At 44.6% G+C, this 20,552-nt stretch overlaps 1 protein-coding gene across 1 annotated transcript in view; it reads left to right on the top strand.

Moving 5' to 3' along the window:
* Nucleotides 1-20,552, top strand: part of SPIRE2 (spire type actin nucleation factor 2) — a 248,938-nt gene that overhangs the window by 205,623 nt on the left and 22,763 nt on the right. The window contains exons 10-12 of the mRNA XM_086945787.1: nucleotides 11,243-11,382; nucleotides 11,846-11,983; nucleotides 16,640-16,707. Of these exons, the coding sequence (XP_086801913.1) occupies nucleotides 11,243-11,382; nucleotides 11,846-11,983; nucleotides 16,640-16,707 (346 nt within the window). The remainder of the gene's footprint in view (nucleotides 1-11,242; nucleotides 11,383-11,845; nucleotides 11,984-16,639; nucleotides 16,708-20,552) is intronic.

Genomic DNA, 20,552 nt, shown 5'->3' with positions numbered 1-20,552 from the left:
TCCTTTCATATCTTCAATTTTTAAATATCCACTGCTCAAGTACACTTACGCTTACAGTCTGTCCCAGCTTTTGGTATTTGATCTATTAACTTGAATCAAGTTACCACACCATGCAAAATCTTTTTTTCTAACAATGAGTTAGGCCAGCGTTTCCCAAACTGTGGTCCGCGGAACCCCAGGGGTCCGTGAGACATTCCCAGGGGGTCCGCAGGACTCGAGTGTCTGTCGTCGTAGTGAAAAATGAAACGCCCATGCGTCCTCAGAGCACACAAGAGCTGGGAATGTTGGCGCAGGGGCGGCGAGACCACAACAATACAATCGGGAGGCGGGGGGCAGCGAATGGGCAGTCAGGGGGGCAGGGCCGCAAGGGGCACAGCGGCTGGGCAAACGAGTGGACCGGAAGGCAAAAGGGGCACCAAAACAAGGAAAAAACAAGTGGCACAGAAGGCAGAAGGGCACAAAAAAACGAGTGGAACAGAGGGCAGAAGGGCACAAAAAACGAGGGAGAAATGAGTGGAACAGGGGGCAGAAAGATAAAAAAATGAGAGAAAAATGATTGGCACAGAGGGCAGAAAGGCACAAAAAGCGAGGGAAAAACGAGTGGCACAGAGGGCAGAAAGGCACAAAAAACGAGTGGAACAGAGGGCAGAAGGGCACAAAAACGAGGGAAAAATGAGTGGCACAGAGGGCAGAAAGGCACAAAACGAGGGAAAAACGAGTGGAACAGAGGGCAGAAAGGCACAGAAAACGAGGGGAAAACGAGTGGCCCAGAGGGCAGAAAGGCACAAAAAACAAGTGGAACAGAGGACAGAAAGGCACAAAAAACGAGGGGAAAACGAGTGGAACAGAGGGCACAAAAAACAAGTGGAACAGAGGACAGTAGGGTACAAAAAACAGGAAAAAACGAGTGGAACAGAGGGCAGAAAGGCACAAAAAATGAGGGAAAAACGAGTGGCACAGAGGGTAGAAAGGCACAAAACACGAGGGAAAAACGAGTGGAACAGAAAGCAGAAAAGCACAAAAAACGAGTGGAACAGAAGGCAAAAAAGGGGCACAAAACACAAGGCAAAAACGAGTGGAACAGAAGGCAAAAGGGGCACAAAAACGAGGGAAAAACGAGTGGAACAAAGGGCAGAAAGGCACAAAAAACTAGGGAAAAACGAGTGGCACAGAGGGCAGAAAGGCACAAAAAATGAGTGGAACAGAGGACAGAAGGGCACAAAAAACGAGGGAAAAACGAGTGGAACAGAGGGCAGAAAGGCAGAAGAAATGAGGAAAAAACGAGTGGCACAGAGGGTAGAAAGGCACAAAACACAAGGCAAAAACGAGTGGAACAGAAGGCAAAAGGGGCACAAAAACGAGGGAAAAACGAGTGGAACAGAGGGCAGAAAGGCACAAAAAACTAGGGAAAAACGAGTGGCACAGAGGGCAGAAAGGCACAAAAAACGAGTGGAACAGAGGACAGAAAGGCACAAAAAATGAGGGAAAAATGAGTGGAACAGAGGGAACAAAAAATGAGTGGAACAGAGGACAGAAGGGCACAAAAAACGAGGGAAAAACGAGTGGAACAGAGGGCAGAAAGCACAAGAAATGAGGGGAAAACGAGTTGCACAGAGGGTAGAAAGGCAAAAAAAACAAGTGGAACACAGGGCAGAAAGGCACAAAAAACGAGGGGGAACTAGTGGCACAGAGGGCAGAAAGGCACAAAAAACGAGTGGAACAGAGGACAGAAAGGCACAAAAAATGAGGGAAAAACGAGTGGAACAGAGGGCACAAAAAACAAGTGGAACAGAGGACAGAAGGGCACAAAAAACGAGGGAAAAATGAGTGGCACAGAGGGCAGAAAGGCACAGAAAACGAGGGAAAAACGAGTGGCACAGAGGGCAGAAAGGCACAAAAAACAAGTGGAACAGAGGACAGAAAGGCACAAAAAACGAGGGCAAAACGAGTGGAACAGAGGGCACAAAAACTAGTGGAACAGAGGACAGAAGGGCACAAAAAACGAGGGAAAAACGAGTTGAACAGAGGGCAGAAAGGCACAAGAAATGAGGGGAAAACGAGTGGCACAGAGGGTAGAAAGGCACAAAAACAAGTGGAACAGAGGGCAGAAAGGCACAAAAAAACGAGGGAAAATCTAGTGGCACAGAGGACAGAAAGGCACAAAAAACGAGTGGAACAGAGGACAGAAAGGCACAAAAAATGAGGGAAAAACGAGTGGAACAGAGGGCACAAAAAACGAGTGGAACAGAGGACAGAAGGGCACAAGAAATGAGGGAAAAATGAGTGGCACAGAGGGCAGAAAGGCACAGAAAACTAGGGAAAAACGAGTGGCACAGAGGGCGGAAAGGCACAAAAAACAAGGGAAAATGGAGTGGAACAGAGGGCATAAAAAACGAGTGGAACAGAGGACAGAAGGGCACAAAAAACGAGGGAAAAATGAGTGGAACAAAGGGCAGAAAGGCACAAGAAATGAGGGGGAAACAAGTGGCACGGAGGGTAGAAAGGCACAAAACACGAGGGAAAAACAAGTGGAACAGAAGGCAGAAAGGCACAAAAAACGAGTGCAACAGAAGGCAAAAGGGGCACAAAAATGAGGGGAAAACGAGTAGAACAGAGGGCAGAAAGGCACAAAAAACTAGGGAAAATGAGTGGCACAGAGGGCACAAAAAACGAGTGGAACAGAGGACAGAAAGGCACAAAAAACGAGGGAAAAACGAGTGGAACAGAGGGCACAAAAAACGAGTGGAACAGAGGACAGAAGGGCACAAAAAACGAGGGACAAACGAGTGGAACAGAGGGCAGAAAGGCACAAGAAATGAGGGGAAAACGAGTGGCACAGAGCGTAGAAAGGCACAAAAACAAGTGGAACAGAGGGCAGAAAGGCACAAAATACGAGTGGAACAGAGGGCAGAAGAGCACAAAAAACAAGGCAAAAACGAGTGGAACAGAGGGCAGAAGGGCACAAAACAAACGAGGGAAAAACGAGTGGCACTGAGGGCAGACGGGCACAAAAAACGAGTGGCACAGAGGCAAAATACAGAATACAGAAATACAGGGGCAGCTAAGAACAGAAGGCAGAACGGGCAGAGAGGCACGGGGGCAGCGAGGGGACAGAGGGATGAAAAAGGGGCACGGACCACATACAGGCAGCGGTGAAAGACAGACAACAGCAGTCACAGACACAACAATGAAAATACAGGCAATACAATAAAAGCAATAAAGCGCTGAAAGGTGCATGTGTATAGATTACTGTTACTTGGCAGGCAGGTAAAAATAGATGCAGCCTGGATCAGCAGTAGGATTTTCGTGCTGCTTTCTGATTCCTCACTTACCACAAGCCCTTGAGTGAATTTTGTGTTCTGTCAAGCTTTCATATATCAGACAGATCAAGCTCTTAGTCTGTGTAGCCTTTGCAGTTTGTTGTTGGCAAGGGACGGGGCAGTGGGCATCCCAACAGGAGAGGGTCATGTCAGGTGCACGCGAGGCCTCTCTGAAATATGCCTTAACTGCACTGCTCACCCCTTGATGGTAAAATGTTGTTCTTCTGTCTGTGACTAAAGATTATGTCTAACAGGGGTTTATGGTAATTGGCATAACATTGTTCCATGATCTTGCTGAAACAATATGCCTCCTGTGCAGATACCTTCCTGCCATCTCTTGCACTTCCATGATGAACTCCTAATATAGACCTTGAATTTGCTCTGTACACTGGACTCATCGCTTTGTGCACTATCTTGTTAGAATTTTCACAATATTCCTCGCTCCTTGGGGCATGTCTTTATTATAAAATGCTTCATTATTGTATAATATTTTAGACCTTCTTAAACTGTGAATAGGTACAAATGCTAATAATTCACAATCATTCAACCTGTTGCTGTAAGGAAGGGTCACCACTCCTAGGCTACGGAATGAGAATGTAGAGGTGCTGCTATGGCTGAGAGCAGGAGACTTGTACCACTAAATAATACACTGCTGTATGCATACATGTCCATGCCAATAGACCTAATTCAGTCTGTCTCCCTCTTGAAATTGCCTCTGCTTCAAAAGGCGTTTTAAAAAAGAAATTTAAATTGTACAAATTGCTTGGGGGTCCCCGGCTTCCAGTAGTGATTCAGTGGGGGTCCTCAGGAGTCAAAAGTTTGGGAACCACTGAGTTAGACCATATGTTGTTTTCTCTGAAGTAGCTTGTTGCTATGAGTCTATGTCAAAAAACGTCACAAAAACATCGACTAAAACTCACGTTATGGTTACATTATATGAGTCAATGAAAAATAAGTCAGTTTGCTATTTGACCTGCGTACTTTTTTGGATATGTATATAAGATTGCTACCTGAGAACATATTGCTTACTTTCTGTATTTCTTCTAGATATTTACATAAGTTTGCAACTTGAGAATATACTGATAATTTTTTAAATATATTTGTTTAAAAAAGTGTATTGTAAAAAATGTATTGTGACAAACAGTTGAAGAAGTTTGTTGTCATTTGACTAAAACAAACATTTACTTTCTCCAGAATTGAATGATTTAACTTTTGTATTGAAATGTCTATCGCCACAACCTGAGCAAAAGATTGATGAAATTGTTTAGGTATTACAGATGACTACCTTGGGCTTAAAAATCTGTCCTCTTATGGCATGCTCTGCTCCTACTTGATCCTGACTAACTAATAGAAGCACTTATTCCGCATGGACCAATGCACTTTTTCCAAATAACTCAAAATAGTTCTACTATAAATTAAAAATCTAACAAACGTTCAAAAGTATTATATGCGTGTGATTACTGTAATCAATTGGTTCTCAACCTCGTCTCTGGGCAAAGGGTCACTCTCACTAGTCACAACTATTGTGATTACTTTCGTGAACAGGATCTTTTTTCTGATCCTTTTTAAAACTTTTTTCGAATTTTTTAATGCCTTAATAAAACTAGATCCTATTTTTAGAATTTGTTTTTTTTTTTAGCATACTTGACTTATTTCACTTCTCTTCACTCTTTGGGGTTACTCCTTACTGTTTTATACAGTATTGATTGTATTTTTACTCTGTTACAGCCTTGAGAATGCATTGGCGTCATCCGCCACATAGGGCGAAACAAGTGTTGGCTGTCTTTTCTCTTCTCAATAAAAACTTACAATCAAAACAAGAGTGAAGTGGATTAATTAAGTGGAGAACGGACATAATATGGAATAACAGTTTCTGCCAGCAAAATTTTCAGATAATAAGGATTCATCCTTGCTGATAAACTACCTATCTGAAAGGAAGGAACACATGCTTTTATATATATAACCACACTGTTCTGACGTCCATCGGACGAGGTTTTCTGGTATGAGGTACACTAGGATATGCCTGTATACAGTATCCATTCTTTGAGAGAACTGTTAGCAGGTTTGTTTAAGGTCAAAATTTAGATTTCCTAGCTGTGCGGTGCGTCTGAATTGCTATTAGGGTTAGGGTAAAGTCAATCACATGACGTGGCAGCATGACACGGGAGTGCCTATGCCACAGCTTTTATATTTCAAAGGACCCGGCCTGATATATTATAAAGCACCCGTTCTATCAGGCCTGATATGTGACCGATGCGACCCACTCCTACCAGCCCACCAGAGACGCACCAGCCTTCCTAGTTTCGAGTCATGCTCAGCTCTGTCAGTCTTACAAAGACACTGACTGCCCTGATGTGTCTGACTTTCAAGACATGGCATGTGCCTGATCTTACCCCAACAATACCTGTCTGTGTATTGTTTTCGCTCCAATTGACATGTTCTGTTGTGAGATGGTTTGTAAAGCGCCGCACATTGCCTTATCACTGCTTCATGGCGTTCAGTCCTTCATTCATCTCAACCCCATCTGTTGAGGCCTCCTCCTGCATAAGGCGTTCTAGGCATACATTCCGACTCTCCAGATGTTGAGGACAATCATCCGTTTTTTGGCGTTTTCCTTCCTACATTATCCCATCAATACTCTTCTGTCCATTTGAAAAGCTTCCCTGGGTGTTCTCATGCAAAAGGAGGAGGCAGGGCTTTCAGTGGGATGACAAACCAGGGGATGTCTCCCAAGGGGCGTGGTCAATGTAATTAAGGGCGTGGCTTAAAAACACGTAAGCTAAAAATCTGTGTTTCGCACAATGTGCCGCCCGACTTGTATTTTGCTGTTCCTGGCATTGCACCAAGATATAAGTTACAACAAGTCACTTCATACCTACAAGTCAGGACTATTGGCTTTGTCAATGGTTGCTAGATGCATACGATAAATAAGCAGCAACTATGGCTTGTATATAATATTGAAAACACTTTCATTTATCGCCCTGGTGACACCACAACAATGTTGCTGCTCCTGAGTTTAAAAAAGAGAAGGGAAATCCAGAGAGAAAATGACTCTCTTTAAAGGATTTCCTTTCCCCTACAACCCTCACCATGCACACATCGATCTGCTGTCACTGCAGTTCGGGGGAAAAAACGGACCACCTGTGCCAGGGCACAAAATAGAGCCCTATAAAAACCCATTTCGAGGTCGGTTCCCCTTAAAAAAACTGCTGGTGCTCAGACCTGGCCCACTTAAAGCCCTGGGAGGGGGGACTGCACCTCTCCAATCGAAGGATGCCTTTTGGCCTGTGGTCAGAAGGTGCGCTGAGGAAACAAATGCTCAATACAATGGTGTGCATTCTTCAGCGTGCGGCTCTCTCAATGTCATAGGCCTGAAGGTCCCGAGTACCGACGGTCACCTGTTTTACCTACAGAAGAGTAGACCGTGCTCCGCTCTGTGAGGCTGAAGAAGCCAGACCGGTGGCGGAAGCTGCTGGGCACCGAGGAGCACCGGGTGGTTGTGCATGCTTTACCGGTCTGGCCAGAGCGTACCTTTCTGCTGCTGGAGCTGAGTCCAGCGGGACAGCTGTTGCCCACAGATCACTTCCCACCTAGTGGCAAGGCAGTGGTTGTCTGGCGGGGTCGCAGAGGCTTGAAGTCCTGGCAGAGGCTGGTAAGTGTGCCTCAGGCCTTCGGGGATGATCCAGCTGGGCCGAAGGGAAGGAAATTGAGGAACGGAAGGTGGTTCAGGATGACGTCCTACCGCGAACCTAACCAATCCTGGCGCTGCTCTCATGCTGAGAGAAGCGACAAGACTGGTTTGAGCAGGCTAACCCAGCGCTCCTTTTAAGCCTAGGTGCCTGCAATCAGGTTAACATGGCTGGGATTTGTGCAATCTGAAGTTCGCATGTCGAGCTGGCCATCCCAAGTGGGCCGGCCAATCTGACATGTGCACTGGCAGCCAGCCAGTGGCGGCTGGTCCGTGGGGGCGTTTGGGCGCCGCCCCCCCTGTTTTCTCGCCGTGCGAGAAGGCAAACAAAGGTAGTTATTATCACCAATGATAATAACTACCATTTGTTTCTGCCTTGCGTTCTCGCACGACGAGAAATCAATAGTCTCTGTGTGGGCGGGGTTACTCGAGGGCAGGGGGGAGCGGCTTGCCCACTGTTGGTAATACTGTCTGTTTGGGCATCCTGAGAGGCTACCCAAACAGACAGTATTAACACAGTAGGCAAGCCGCTCCCCCCTGCCCTCGAGTAACCCCTCCCACTCTCCCCGTCTCTCTGTATGCTGCTGTGCTGCAGCATACAGAGAGAAATGACGTCAGTAGGGGGCAGCCGGCCGAACCAATCCCAGAGCTGGCTGCTGTGGAGGGGAGGGAGGCTGCCTGCCGCCTTCCTGATGACGAGCTCAGCCCAGAGGAATTCGAATGCAGCGGGAGTCGCAAGTCTCGAGTCTCAGTCTGGACTTGAGAGAAAAGCGGGAAGTTAAGGTAAGTTATTTATCCCACCTCCCCCCCCCCCATCCACTCCACCGCAACAACCCCATTCCCCCCCCCCCCCCCCCCCCCCCCTGTAATGCAGGCCGTGACTGCACAGCGGAAAAGCGAGACCGACTTTCTTCTGGCAATATTGACAATCTAAAAGTGAAAAGCAAGCATATAAAAATGAAGGCTGCATTTAAGACAGACACACTTCTAAACCCATTTTAATATTAAACACGAAAAAACTCTTTCAAGAGAGGTCATGCCGAAGCAAGAAGTAAAATATGAATGTCAAAACTGAATGAACTGTGAACGTCAAAATAAACACATGGAATTGGTTGGAAGTCTTACTAACTGCATCTTAGTTTTCTGAGTTCATAATCCCCTGGAACGCAATCGGGTGCACGTGCAGCTAGAAAATGGGGAGTAATGGCATAAAATATGGTGAGGAAGCAACAGAGGGTAGTAAGGAAGAAGACTTTTTCAGTTGCCTGTTGTGAGCAAGGAGAATAATGTGCCTAGCTGTTACGAGCAACAAAAAAAGTTTGGCGTCTGTGCTTGTGGTATCAATAAAATCTCCATTTTACGAGACTAGTAGTGTAAAAATGCAATCCTCTGCTGGGCTAATTGGCGCATTACGGGAGGGAGGCGGTGCTGGCCCCTGCCGGGAGTTAGCAGCAGCGAGGCGGGCGGGGGAGTGGTGGGAAAGGAGCCGAGAGTGAGAATCATCGCTCAGCAGGCGGCGACTGCATTGATAGGGTGACTAGATTTTGAGAAGGGAAAACCGGGACAGGCCAGACATAAAAATAGAACTAAAGCCTTTAGCCTTACTTTTATGTCTGGCCTGTCCAGATTTGTTGTAGCCTTGGCTTTCAATCGGCAAAACTTTGCTTAACTAGCTCTCGAAACTCAAATGTGAGAACTACAGGTTCCAGCATGCACCTTGCTACTGCCTTAATATAGCCAAGATTGTCTGAATAAACTGGTGGGGGTGGCTTTATATTCTGAAAGAAGGGGATTGGGTGCGTATTAAGAAGTGCAGAAAAGTAGGCAAGGGTGACATTGTGTTTTCTGAACCCATAACAGTCACTAGGGTTCTGGCAGACTCTGACAAGTTGAGTGATGGGAGTCTAGCACCTGAGCCATTTAGCCAGGTGCAACGATGCCTAAAGGTAGAATTTCAAATGGCACCAAGAGACGGAAGGAGCTTCTGGTGGTTGGATGGAGCTGCAGCGCAGGAAGGAAGTTATGAGTTGCAGAGTGTGCAAAGCAACGGAAGCACGGTACAGGCAAGTGCTCAGGCCCAGATGGTTAATGAAAAGTGAAAAATAACTGAGGATAATGGGAAAGAAGAACCTCTTGTTGTTGGCTCACTTGCTTCATAAGGAAGTTGGCTGTAGTATGGAAGGGCACATAGGGTGCATCTTTACTGAAGTATCTGCTGTTGGTGGGCAGGGGGAAAGCATGGTAGACACTACAATAGCAAAGGTCTGATTATGGACGATTAGAACCTTCCACTCTTACTCCCAAGAACTTTAAAGATTTTGCGTGCAATTTGCTATTGTGGCTTTGTTTCATACATTCCTTTTTAGGTCTGTGTTTAATTGTGTGCATGTCTCTATACATTGTGTTTAATCTATGTGTGGTTTTACTTTCTTTTGTTTGTGTTCGGATAAGGGGAGGGAAGTGTATAGTATCAGTCTGCATTTTTTTAACCCTTTTTACACTGTAATTACGTTCTAGTTCACTATTCCATTAATTGTATGTTTACATATTATATTGATAAGGTGCTGGGAAGCTATGTACAAGGTGTCTGCTATCACGCAAGGCTGCTCATTAAAGAACTCCGACTCTGTTTCGTACTTTACACCCTGAACTGGGTGCGCGCTAACGTCGAAGATGGTGATAGTGTGTGCGTGAAAAAGCCCCTCTGATGAAATACTGCATTGTCAACATGTATAGTGCACACTTTGTCAGTGGTAGTGGATTGTGGTGGTAGCATAGTGCAGTACTGGCAGATACTAGTGTTGGAGCATAGTTACTATAATACTGCCAGGCCAGGGCATGTGGTGGTGAGGAAATGGTGGTAGAGTAGAAGCAGGTATGGTGGTAACATTAGGGCAGGTGGTGGCTGTACTGGTGCTACAGGACTGGTAATTTAAGTGCTACAGGCAACATTATATATAATCAGTGTCAAGGATAAACCAGACACTAACTCACTGATCACTTCCTCCACATGTTAATCTTAGAGGATCTACTACTGACATATTCTTAGCTTGAATTTTCTATAGCTGTAGTATGTGATGTCGAAGTCCGCATTCGCTGACCCAAGAACTGCTCGCCATCTTTGTAACCAATATGTGCTTTTACAGGAGGAAATTCTGTGGCATGGTGGACTAAATTCTGTGGCATGAAAAGGGCTCATTATGCAGTTTTGCAAGTTAAGGCAGTTTATGCAGCATTTTGAATGTCATTTTTACATGTTTGGATGTTGATGCAGACCAGTCCAAACACGCTGAACTTTTACGCCCACCACTTTCAAATGTCACCAGCCGCCACTGCAGCCAGCTTCACAAATCATCCTGATCCTGCTGTTACAATGATCAGCCCTGCCCCCACCCTCCCCACTCCAACACTTGTCAACAGGCGTGCCTCTAATAAATTAGTAAAAATGACTATTACGTGTACCTGCTGTGCTTGTGACGCTCCTCTGCCCTCTAGGGGGTACCGTCGCCACATCTGCCAAACTCTAAACCAGACTCTATATCTGTACAGAAGGAAGGATGACTTAAGAGTGTGTACTTCTGGGCCTTTTCCTGAATGGCTGTGCTGTAGATAGATGACTAGGTGTGGTTCTGCAGGAGAGTTGCTGTAGTGGGCTTATGGATCCTCCACTGGCTTCCAGATTGAATCAGAAAGTGCTATTATGATCTTGCAAGTGAGCGAAAAGCAGCACAGGCCTGGGGCGTCTTGCAGAGTGAACATATTCCAGACGTGAAAGTTGACGAGCCTGTCAGTGTTTTTCACAAGGACAAATTGGATCAGTGGCTACAGAAAAAGTTAAAGGAACAGACCTTTTCAGTATTTCAGAGAACTTTGATAAAAAGTGTGTTAAGCTTTTTTAACAAAAAAAGCACATAACAATGGTACTCAGTAAAATTGTATACGTTTATGAATCTAGGAAGAGTACACCTGCTGTAGAAATGTAATGACTACTATGTAATGTTTCCTTATTTTTAGTGTATACTTCTATGGCTTCAAATAATTTTAACCACTCGTTTCTAGTATTTTTAAAGAAGCGGGGAGTTTGAAAACCTAACCTGTGCGAGATTAAAACTAGCAGCTCCCTTGTTAAACTTGTCCATGCAAAACACGCTCATGGTAGATGCCGTACACGAAGCATGCAAACACAGCATTCTCTAGAGAGATCTTACCATGCCACATTGTATCTCCATTCCAGGGGTGTCAGCAGTTGGTTACCAGGCACCGTATGGGTCAAGTGCATTCCACACGGATCGCGGAAACCTCTCTCTGGTTGAAGAAAGGACAGAATCTGAGTTGAGTCCGGTCATTGAGGGGCACTCAAAACATCTGTGGTTGGTAAGCACCAGGACATCAAGAATATTGAACAGTTTATCGCCTCCCCAGCCTAGAAGGAATCTCTGCACGCATAAGACTACCACTTGTTTGAATGGTTGCCTCGTTAGCATGAAGGAGATCATTTAAACACGGCGGGATATTACAGAAACTATGATGAATGGCCAACCATTGATGCAAATGAGATTTGGAAATGCATACAATAACCAATGCTTCCATTCTTAGACATGTAAAAATTATAATAATTTGGGCCTCTGTCTACCAGAAAATTACAGGGAAAAAGGCTGCAGGCCACAGGCAGATGATCAAAGGTTTTGTGCCGGAAAAACAGATAACTTGTTAGAGCTATTGCTGAATTGCAGTGTTGTTACACACAAGGCATTTCCTTGAGTATCTATGGCAAATAGACGAGGAGAGACCACCAGAGGCCTCCGTTCACTGTGTTCTTCTCTTGTTACTTTATCAGCAGGAGTTCAGTCATCCTGTGGAGAGCCTGGCCTTGACCGTGGAGGAGGTGATCAGTGTGCGAAAGGTGCTGGTGAAAGCAGAGATGGAGAAATTTCTCCAGTACAAAGAGCTTTATAACAACTTAAAGAGGGGAAAGGTAAGGGTCATGGATGGATGGATGGATGTCATTGGTGATCACCATGATATGAAATGAAAGGGGGGGCTTGGGATAAGCTGCGACTACTGCATAAAGTCAGAACAAGAGAAAGTTGACCATTGATCACATGTGTTCACTTTACTAAAAGGAGAGTGTAAGTACAGAAGGCTACTTGGTGCCACCCATGATCACAGCCCTAAAGGATTACAGTGTAGCATTCTTAATATACATGTGCACTACACATGGCCATTGTGATAAATAACAACCTCACAATATACCAACACAACAGCAAGAAAAGGATACGCGTAGGTTGGGTGTCTCCTGTGATCACTGGGCTAAAGAAGGTGTAGAAAAATCCACAGCTATTTCCAACTGTGATTACTTTTCTAAATTGAAGAAATGGAAGGAGGGGTTCTTGATATGATTAGTGATAATACACACCAGAATATGCTCTGTGTCACCTAAAGTCACTGTGCCAAGGGAGAAAAGGGAAGAAAATAACCAGAGAAAAATGGTTATGGATAATAGCTATGATCAGAGTGCTAAAAACAGAATGAAAAGAGCATGGACCTGTGCTCACTGTGCTAAAAGTATTCAGGGGAAAACCAAAGGACGCTGGTGCAGCCTCAAATCTCTGTGCTAAAGATAGCTTTCAATGTGCTTAAAGGGAGGCGCTGAAGGAGGATTCAGATTTACCACTTAGCTCCAAAGAGATGCAGTGATAGAAGGAAACCATTTCCATTTATCATTATTCTACACATTCCCACCACTCTTCTACTAGTTAAGTTATAAATGTACCACACTGATGTCAGTCAATGAGGTTCTTTGGATGGCCAAGGTGGACAAAAACAGACAAGGTCCCCAACTCCATAATGGTGGCATTCTTCTCCTTATACACTAACAACTATAACAAACTAGCATTGGCACAGCCAATAGGTCTTTAGCCCTAGCACTGCTTTCTGCCTGGAACATCCCTTTGCAGCTGAAAATAAGTCACAGGCCAAAGCACCGCAGCATCAAAGCTTCTATCTATATGCGCCCCAGCATGTCAGCAGGATATCCCAAACACAAGCCTCTGGAGAAAGTAAAAAACCTTTCTCACGGTTGAGTGAAAGAAAAGAGCCAGCAGTGCACAAATTCACTCCAGCCTACTCCGTTTACCAACACCACAGGAGATAACCATGTACCTCGGGAGAACAATAAAGATCTTCTGAGACCATGGTCAAAATAAACAATGGCAAAGACCAGCTCACATCCAAGGAAATCAATTAAACATCTGCTCTGATAGAAAGACTTTTGGTGCATAACTGCACTCAAAGCTAATGTGGTTTGTTTCTTAGTGGGCTATGAAGCCTGACTTCCAAGCACTGTACACCTCAATACAGAGGGCTCTAAATGAAAGGTGACATCCAGCTAGGGGCACGACCACCAATTACCACCTTATGTAGGATTTTTTTCTCCGTAGGAGCTACGAGCGCAGGTTCACCGCTTACTGCTCAATTAGGTGAAAGAATTAAGACCAGGTGAAAGTCATGACTGCAAAGTTACCCCAAGAATGGCATTTGCACCATTGTAAATATAGCCTTGGTTTTCTTGGAGGACTGCTTGAAGGAGTCCTATATGACAGCTGTGAAAGGGGTAGCTATAAGGGGCAAAACTGTAACAAGTGCAAAGCTAAAAGGTCATAATTACTACAGATGGCCTAGTAGGCATCTTGTTATAACACTTTACAAGCACATCTCTAAATTATTGGTCAGGCTCCATAAACTCTGAAGTGCATGTAACAGGTCTACCATAAGTAATCGGGTACCATGTTTTCCAGCGGAAGCGCTTTAGTATACGAAATGTGTTGTTTTGGCTTGTAAGTTCAATTGTTTCCTACTAACATATGCGCAAGCCTGCCTTGTTCATTGCTACCAAACGTAGGCTTTTAAGGGAAATAACACTGCAAACAAACATGGAAGACATGCCACCAAATAGCAATAATCACTGCGGGGGGTTTACTTTTACCTAAACTCTATGTGTTTGCTCAGGATTTTGCACCTTCTTAAAACACCCCTTTTGCTGGACACAGCCTCGGACGCAGCCCTCTATTCTGTGGACATGCTTCTGAGGACAGTAAGCAGCGACAGCGGCAGGTGGTAGCTCCCCACCAGAGCTGCATGAGGAAGGGAGAAGCGGCACAATGGAGGGCTCTGCGCGAAAGACCAACCATCTCATATTCCTGCAGCTGAGCCCAGGCTTTAAACAAACAGGACTCTCAAACACACACAAGTTCTAAAAATACTACACAAACCCAGCAGTCATCAAACCGCATGACAATGAGACAAAAAATCCTACACTGACAAGCAAGCTTGAAAACACAAATGCAGGCAACATCTAAACCAACAAAGCACAGGCAACATATGGCATGTTCCTTCTTGCTGCTGGGCATGCCGCACTGACGATGCCCAGACAGTGCAGGTACAATACCTGCATCCCAGCCTCTTCCACAGTAGCCATGGCACTGTAGTTGTGGCCCTGCACAACCACTCGGGGGAAAAAGAAAATACTGGGAAGGAAAGGAAGCAACAGGAATGGGGATATGGGAGAGAGCCTCAAACAAAAACACTCATATGCAGTGCTCAAGCTCAAAGAAAAATGTAGCTCCTAAAACGGGAGCAGTGGATGGACACAAGTACTTGGTGTATGCTCTGGGAAGGGCTAAACACAGGAAGAGGAAGAAAGCATTCATGCAATCGACAAATGGGAACTAAGGATACGAGAGCAGCAACGGAGTAAGCAACTGTTAATCCTATGGGCGGGCTGAAGCCCACAGATTGAAAACAACATGCCTCTTCCAGATAGTGCATGCACTGTCTAGCGGAGACCTAAAAAGTATGAGGTGGGAATGAGTTCATGATTTACCCGCTTTCAGTGCTACAGTACATTGACTTTTCTCTGCCACACATTAATCTGTTGTCCCTCCTAATCAAGAAGCCACACAATGTTTTATTTATTTATTGATTCAACTGAGATCGGACCAAATGCACCTCATGATCAATTACAACATAGCACAATCATAGGAATGAAAAAGTATTACAATTTCTAAAAAGTCTGTAAAACATAGTAATGCAACTTGCATTAATCAAAACATACAAGGTGTGAATAGTAGACCTCAATGACCCACTTGCAAACAGAGGTTTGATAAATATATGACACATGTAGATCAAATATGGGCAAACAAATAACATACGACTTAAGCTGTGCATCCTTTTGTGACAGATTACAATATTTCTGTGCATGTTCAATGTCTTCTGAAGTATTTGCAAAAGGCAGTCCCCCAGAGTTAAAGTTTAGATAAAAACAGGAATGATGCCCTCAGATTAAACTGAGCAAACTTCGAGTCAGTTGTTATTCAAATTGGGTAGAGATGTTAAATAGTTATGCAACACCCCATTACAACCTAAGGACTTATTTAGAGAGTTTTGAGTTAATTAAAAAAAATTAAAAAATCTTTGCTATGGGCACCAATTGAATATGGCATCCACACAGCAAATCGTGCCTTCAGCACACTCACCTTGAGGAAGAGAAATGGCTGCCTGCCTAGTGGAGATCTTTAAATATGTTGCGCTATAGTCTACCAGGGAGGTGGGGTACACCCTTGTGCTGACCTGGCAGAATGGAATACAGCCTGCCAAACCTTAAATACGCCTCTAAGTGACTGGATGCATCTTTCAACCTGGCCTTCAATCAGTGGCGGCTGCTACTGAATAGTACGGGTAGGGCGGGGCGGGAGGGAGGTAGAAAACAAATGTCACTTACCTGTCGGCTGCTGCCTCTCCTCCAGCCTTCTGTCCACAACGCACAGAAGCGGGAAGCACACAGGTTCCCAGATTCACCAAGTCAATCACAACGCTGCTGTCACCAGCAATGCAGCAACGTCGGGATTGGTATGAGCGGATTTGTTTGCCACTCAGACAGGGACTGGGAGCCTGGTACAGTGCTCCATGTGGCTGTACAACACAGCCGGGTGGGGAAATGCTAACGTGTGCAAAACTGTTTGGCCAGCCCAAGACGGCTGGTTAAACCGTAATCGCACTTATGATGCATCAACCACTCCTCCCCATGACACGGCCCAGCCCCACCCTGCCCAGTAGTAAAAACCAAACTGGCACAGTACAGAAAAATAAAAAGATAATAATATTGCGTTATTATCATTTTATCTTTTATTTTTGCAAGTGGGGTGAAGCTCCACCTCCCTTAGAAGAGGAGCTGCCACTGTCTTCAGTGTCAGAAGATCCAATTATACAGATCTAATGCAACCTAATTTCGAATTATTTTATTGCATGTCTTTGAACAACAGTGACAGTTTCTGATCTGATGTCATCTGGACAAGCCATCTTAAAGCCTAAGCAAAATATATGTATAGGTAAGCAACCACATCCTGAACCATTTTACACACTCCTGTGGTAATCTCAAGCCATCCATACTGCTTTAAAAAAAGGGTCAATCTGTAACTTTTGGTGCTAATTTGTGAGAAACCCAGAGCAGTATGAATAACACAGAGATTCTAGAGCACTGCCGACGTGGCATATAAGAAGTGAAAATTGATTTAGTAGCCTGGCTGAATACATCATTGCTCTGATCTTACTTTTGCTCTTTTTTGCCTTTTAGATCTGTTGCTGCTGCCGGGTGAAATTTCCATTGTTTTCCTGGCCTGCAACCTGCCTTTTTTGCAAGAGGTGAGAAAGAAAAGAATAAAGAGAACAGAGATTCAAGAGAGAAAGGACTCTGAGGGGTCGTAAGATTAGTGCATTGAAACTATATGCAAAACCTTTTTATTATTTTATGGGGAAAGAACTTAAAACAGAAAACAAAGTTAGAGACTTTCAAGGGAAGTCCAATCCCAATTTAAACCTTCATTAATTGTAATTCATGAATGGGAATTTTCAATAGTTTATCATTCATAAAATATATAAATGTTACAGTTTTAAGAGATATACGTCCTTTTTAAAACATATCTTGTATAAACATTTCTTAAAAACACATTAAAAAAAGGTTTAACATCTAGTTCCTAGATAGCATGGGCATCCACAGGAGGTGGAGCATAGGGGGGGCGCTACCCCCCATGGATTTTTCACTTGCCCTTTGTTGACTATGCCCCTGCGCTTTGACATTGTAACAAAGGGTCGGAAAATGGACAACATTACAATTATGCACCCCCCCAAAAAAAATGTCTACGGACGCCCATGTTAGATACAACTAATTTCTTTAACCCCTTCGCCACAGAACTAATTTTGCTGCGGCGCTGGGGGTGGAGGGGGGGGGGGGGGTGGCGCTACTGTGCTCGTGATGGAACCATGCCGCATTGAGTCACGGGCTGCGTGTGCTCATGATGGCGTGGTTCCGTCACGGCCCCGCCCGCTCATTAATTTGCCCGCACAGGCGGGGAATTAATGCAGCGTGGGCAGCTGCATGACGGAACCCCATCGTCATGAGCACACGCCGCCCGTGGCTTATGGCGGCGTGGTTCCGTCATGCGCACGCAAGGGGTTAAAACAAGCTCTACTAAGACTACGGGTCTGATTCACAAAGGGTCTCCGCACTCCTGGGGGAGTTTCCGCACTAGGGGCAGAATCTCCTCACTGAAAATTATCAGTGTGAAGATTACGCCTGAGAGCAGAGAATCCGCCCAAGTGCAGAGAAACCGCCCAAGTGCCGAGAATCCGCTACGAGTGCGGAAGCCCTTTGTGAATCAGGCCCTGTATTAAAAACTGTGTTTATTGTTACAAAGTCAGGTGTCACCAACTGAGCTCCTAATCTTAGTGTTGTTGCCTAATACATCTGTTAATGTGAGTCTGCAATAATCTTAGACCGCAGCTGCCACGTCGAAAGCAAAAGCAGAAAAGATTGCTGACCAGGAAGTATCTGATTAACTTTGTCTGAGAGCTTCCCCACATAACCTGACAATATTGCTCAAAAATAATAGTAAAAATGTTATCCAATTTCTTTTATACCATGAAAAAAAGAATAAAAAGTGACTCTTCGGCGCACGGAGCAAAGTGAAAAAGGCGAGTATCCAGCTGATCTAAGCTGGGTTGTCAAAGACTAGCTATACCAGCTAGAGGTAGAGTGATCAAACCAAATCTCAAGACGGGTCGCTTTGCAAATTGAGGTTCTACATTATTTAAGTACTCTTCAAAAAGGGGCTTGGTCTTACATGGAAGAATTTAACTGATAAGTAATCCAACATTAGGGTATAAAGTTATCTGCTCACACCATAGATATATGTGGATTTAATATTTTGGCAGTACCTGAATTTATCTCTCCAAGGTTACTTCAGACATTCCCCAGCCGTATCAAGTCAAACTGGCTGCAACAAATGTAAACGATTTAATATTACCACTTCCCTTAATGGATGTTACTTCCTTGAGGGTTGCTCTTCAGAAATACAAATATTGATAGCTCTCCCTATGTACCAAATACATTATGAACATCAGACATTTGCTTGTCTGAATGAGTACTGGCCCTTATTCGAGAGAAAGAGAAATATTGAGCATTCTTAGAGGTGACCACACTGAAGCTTTTATAAATCCACTTTCAGTAGGTGATGGAATGTGCATTTAGTATGACCCCAGATCTCAGTGCCATAACTGGATGCCACACCTGCCTAGGCCTTGTAGACAGGCTTGACAGGTGACAGAGCTCTCCAGATTTCTAGCACAAAGAGCTAGAGCACCTGCCCTCTGTGTAAAAATAACATTACTGTTTTGAATCTAGCTGCCACGTTAGCCTTTATGGCTAAACTTGATAACCACATAATCAAAGTATTTGACAGTTTCAAGGTTATGTTATTGGTGTTTTTATAGCGCGCCGATCACCTGTGAGGTGATCCAGGCGCTCTGTAGCAGGTGTGTGAGGTCAACCCTGGGAGCTTACTCGAAAAGACAGGGCTTCAGCTTCTTGCGAAATTCAAGAAGAGAGGAGGCGAATAGTATTCAAAATTAGATTGTTTTAGAATGATTTTTGTGAGTTAAATGTCAAAATTGTTTTTTTTAACATAATTTGATTCCTGTTAACAGTAGTTTAGAAAGTTGTTTAAGAAGTTCTCATTCGCATCATCATGTGGAGACAAATGGCTTGGAGTCCCCACACAACTATCCTCCTAATGAGGGAGCATCATTACAACAATTGCTAAGCCAAATCACAACACTTGTGATGAATAAAATAAATGTCTGGACTAACACCCGCCACCCCCCCCTGCTAATCCCTATATTTTACTGGTAAAGGAGTGGTCCACTCTCCACTCGGATGTATGACATCACAACGCATGCTTTTACATCGCATGCTTTTACATCGCAGGTTTTACAATGCAGGTTTTACAACGCATGCTGGTACAACGCATAGTGTTGAGGGGTGCTGGATAGTGAATAGTTTAATTTACTATTCCAACTCCAGTCCCCGTGGATAGTAGGGAAGGTGTTGGATAGTAAATTAAATCTATTCCCTATCCTAGAGCGCCCCCCCCCAGCGCAATGCGTTGTAATGGCATGCGTTGTAAGGCTTGCGATGTAAAGGCATGCGTTGTAAAAGTTGCGTTGAAAAGGATGTCCCCCCCCTCACTCTGATCCCATCATCCTCTAGCATACTTACTTATGCGTGCCCCAGTCACATCAGTGTCGTGAGTAAATAAGCCATTGTTCCAAGTGAGTCCAGGAAAGCCTGTGATTATTCTCCATGGAAACTGTCAAACGAGGGGAATAGCCATTGCTATGCAGCCATTACTACGCATCAAACACCGACTCTAAGTGGACCAACATCACATACAATGGTTATTTTAAGTTCCACATACTTCTGGCTCAGCAGATGCAACCTGAATGCCTGGTCTCTGGTACCGACAGAGGCGGTGGAAGTGGGGAAGCGCGGGTGCTGTAGCACCCCCAGAAATAACCATGCTGGAGTTGAGAAGGTAAATGAGCAATAAAGATGATTTTAAGGTTTGTATTTTTCTTGTCACTTTGCTGTGCCGTTCACAGACAAAGGTCAAATGTTAGGCTATATCTTCTGACAAATAGCTGCCTATTTGTGTAACATGGGGATTGGTGTTTACTCTTCTTTCTCTGACTATAAAGACAGAGTATTTTGTAAAGTGAACTATGTGACAATCTCGCTGGACTGGGTATGCGGTGCATGAGCAGTGGATCCCTGTGGATTAATACTGTATGAGGTGTGCGACAAGGGAGAACCTGTGGAATAATACTGTATGCAGTGCATGAGCAGTGGGTCCCTATGGATTAATACTGTATGAGGTGTGCAACAAGGGAGAACCTGTGGATTCATACTGTATGCAGTGCATGAGCAGTGGGTCCCTGTGGATTAATACTGTATGAGGTGTGCGACAAGGGAGAACCTGTGGATTCATACTGTATGCAGTGCATGAGCAGTGGGTCCCTGTGGATTAATACTGTATGAGGTGTGCGACAAGGGAGACCCTGTGGAATAATACTGTATGCAGTGTGTGAGCAGGGAGACCCTGTGGATTAATACTGTATCCAGTGTGCAAGAAAGAGAGACCCTGAGGATTAAT

Source organism: Lissotriton vulgaris, chromosome 12, assembly GCF_964263255.1.
Source record: "Lissotriton vulgaris chromosome 12, aLisVul1.2, whole genome shotgun sequence".
NCBI classification, from domain to species: Eukaryota; Metazoa; Chordata; class Amphibia; order Caudata; family Salamandridae; genus Lissotriton; species Lissotriton vulgaris.
The sequence above is the reverse complement of the archived record's forward strand: the minus strand, read 5'-3'. Positions and strand labels throughout refer to the sequence as shown.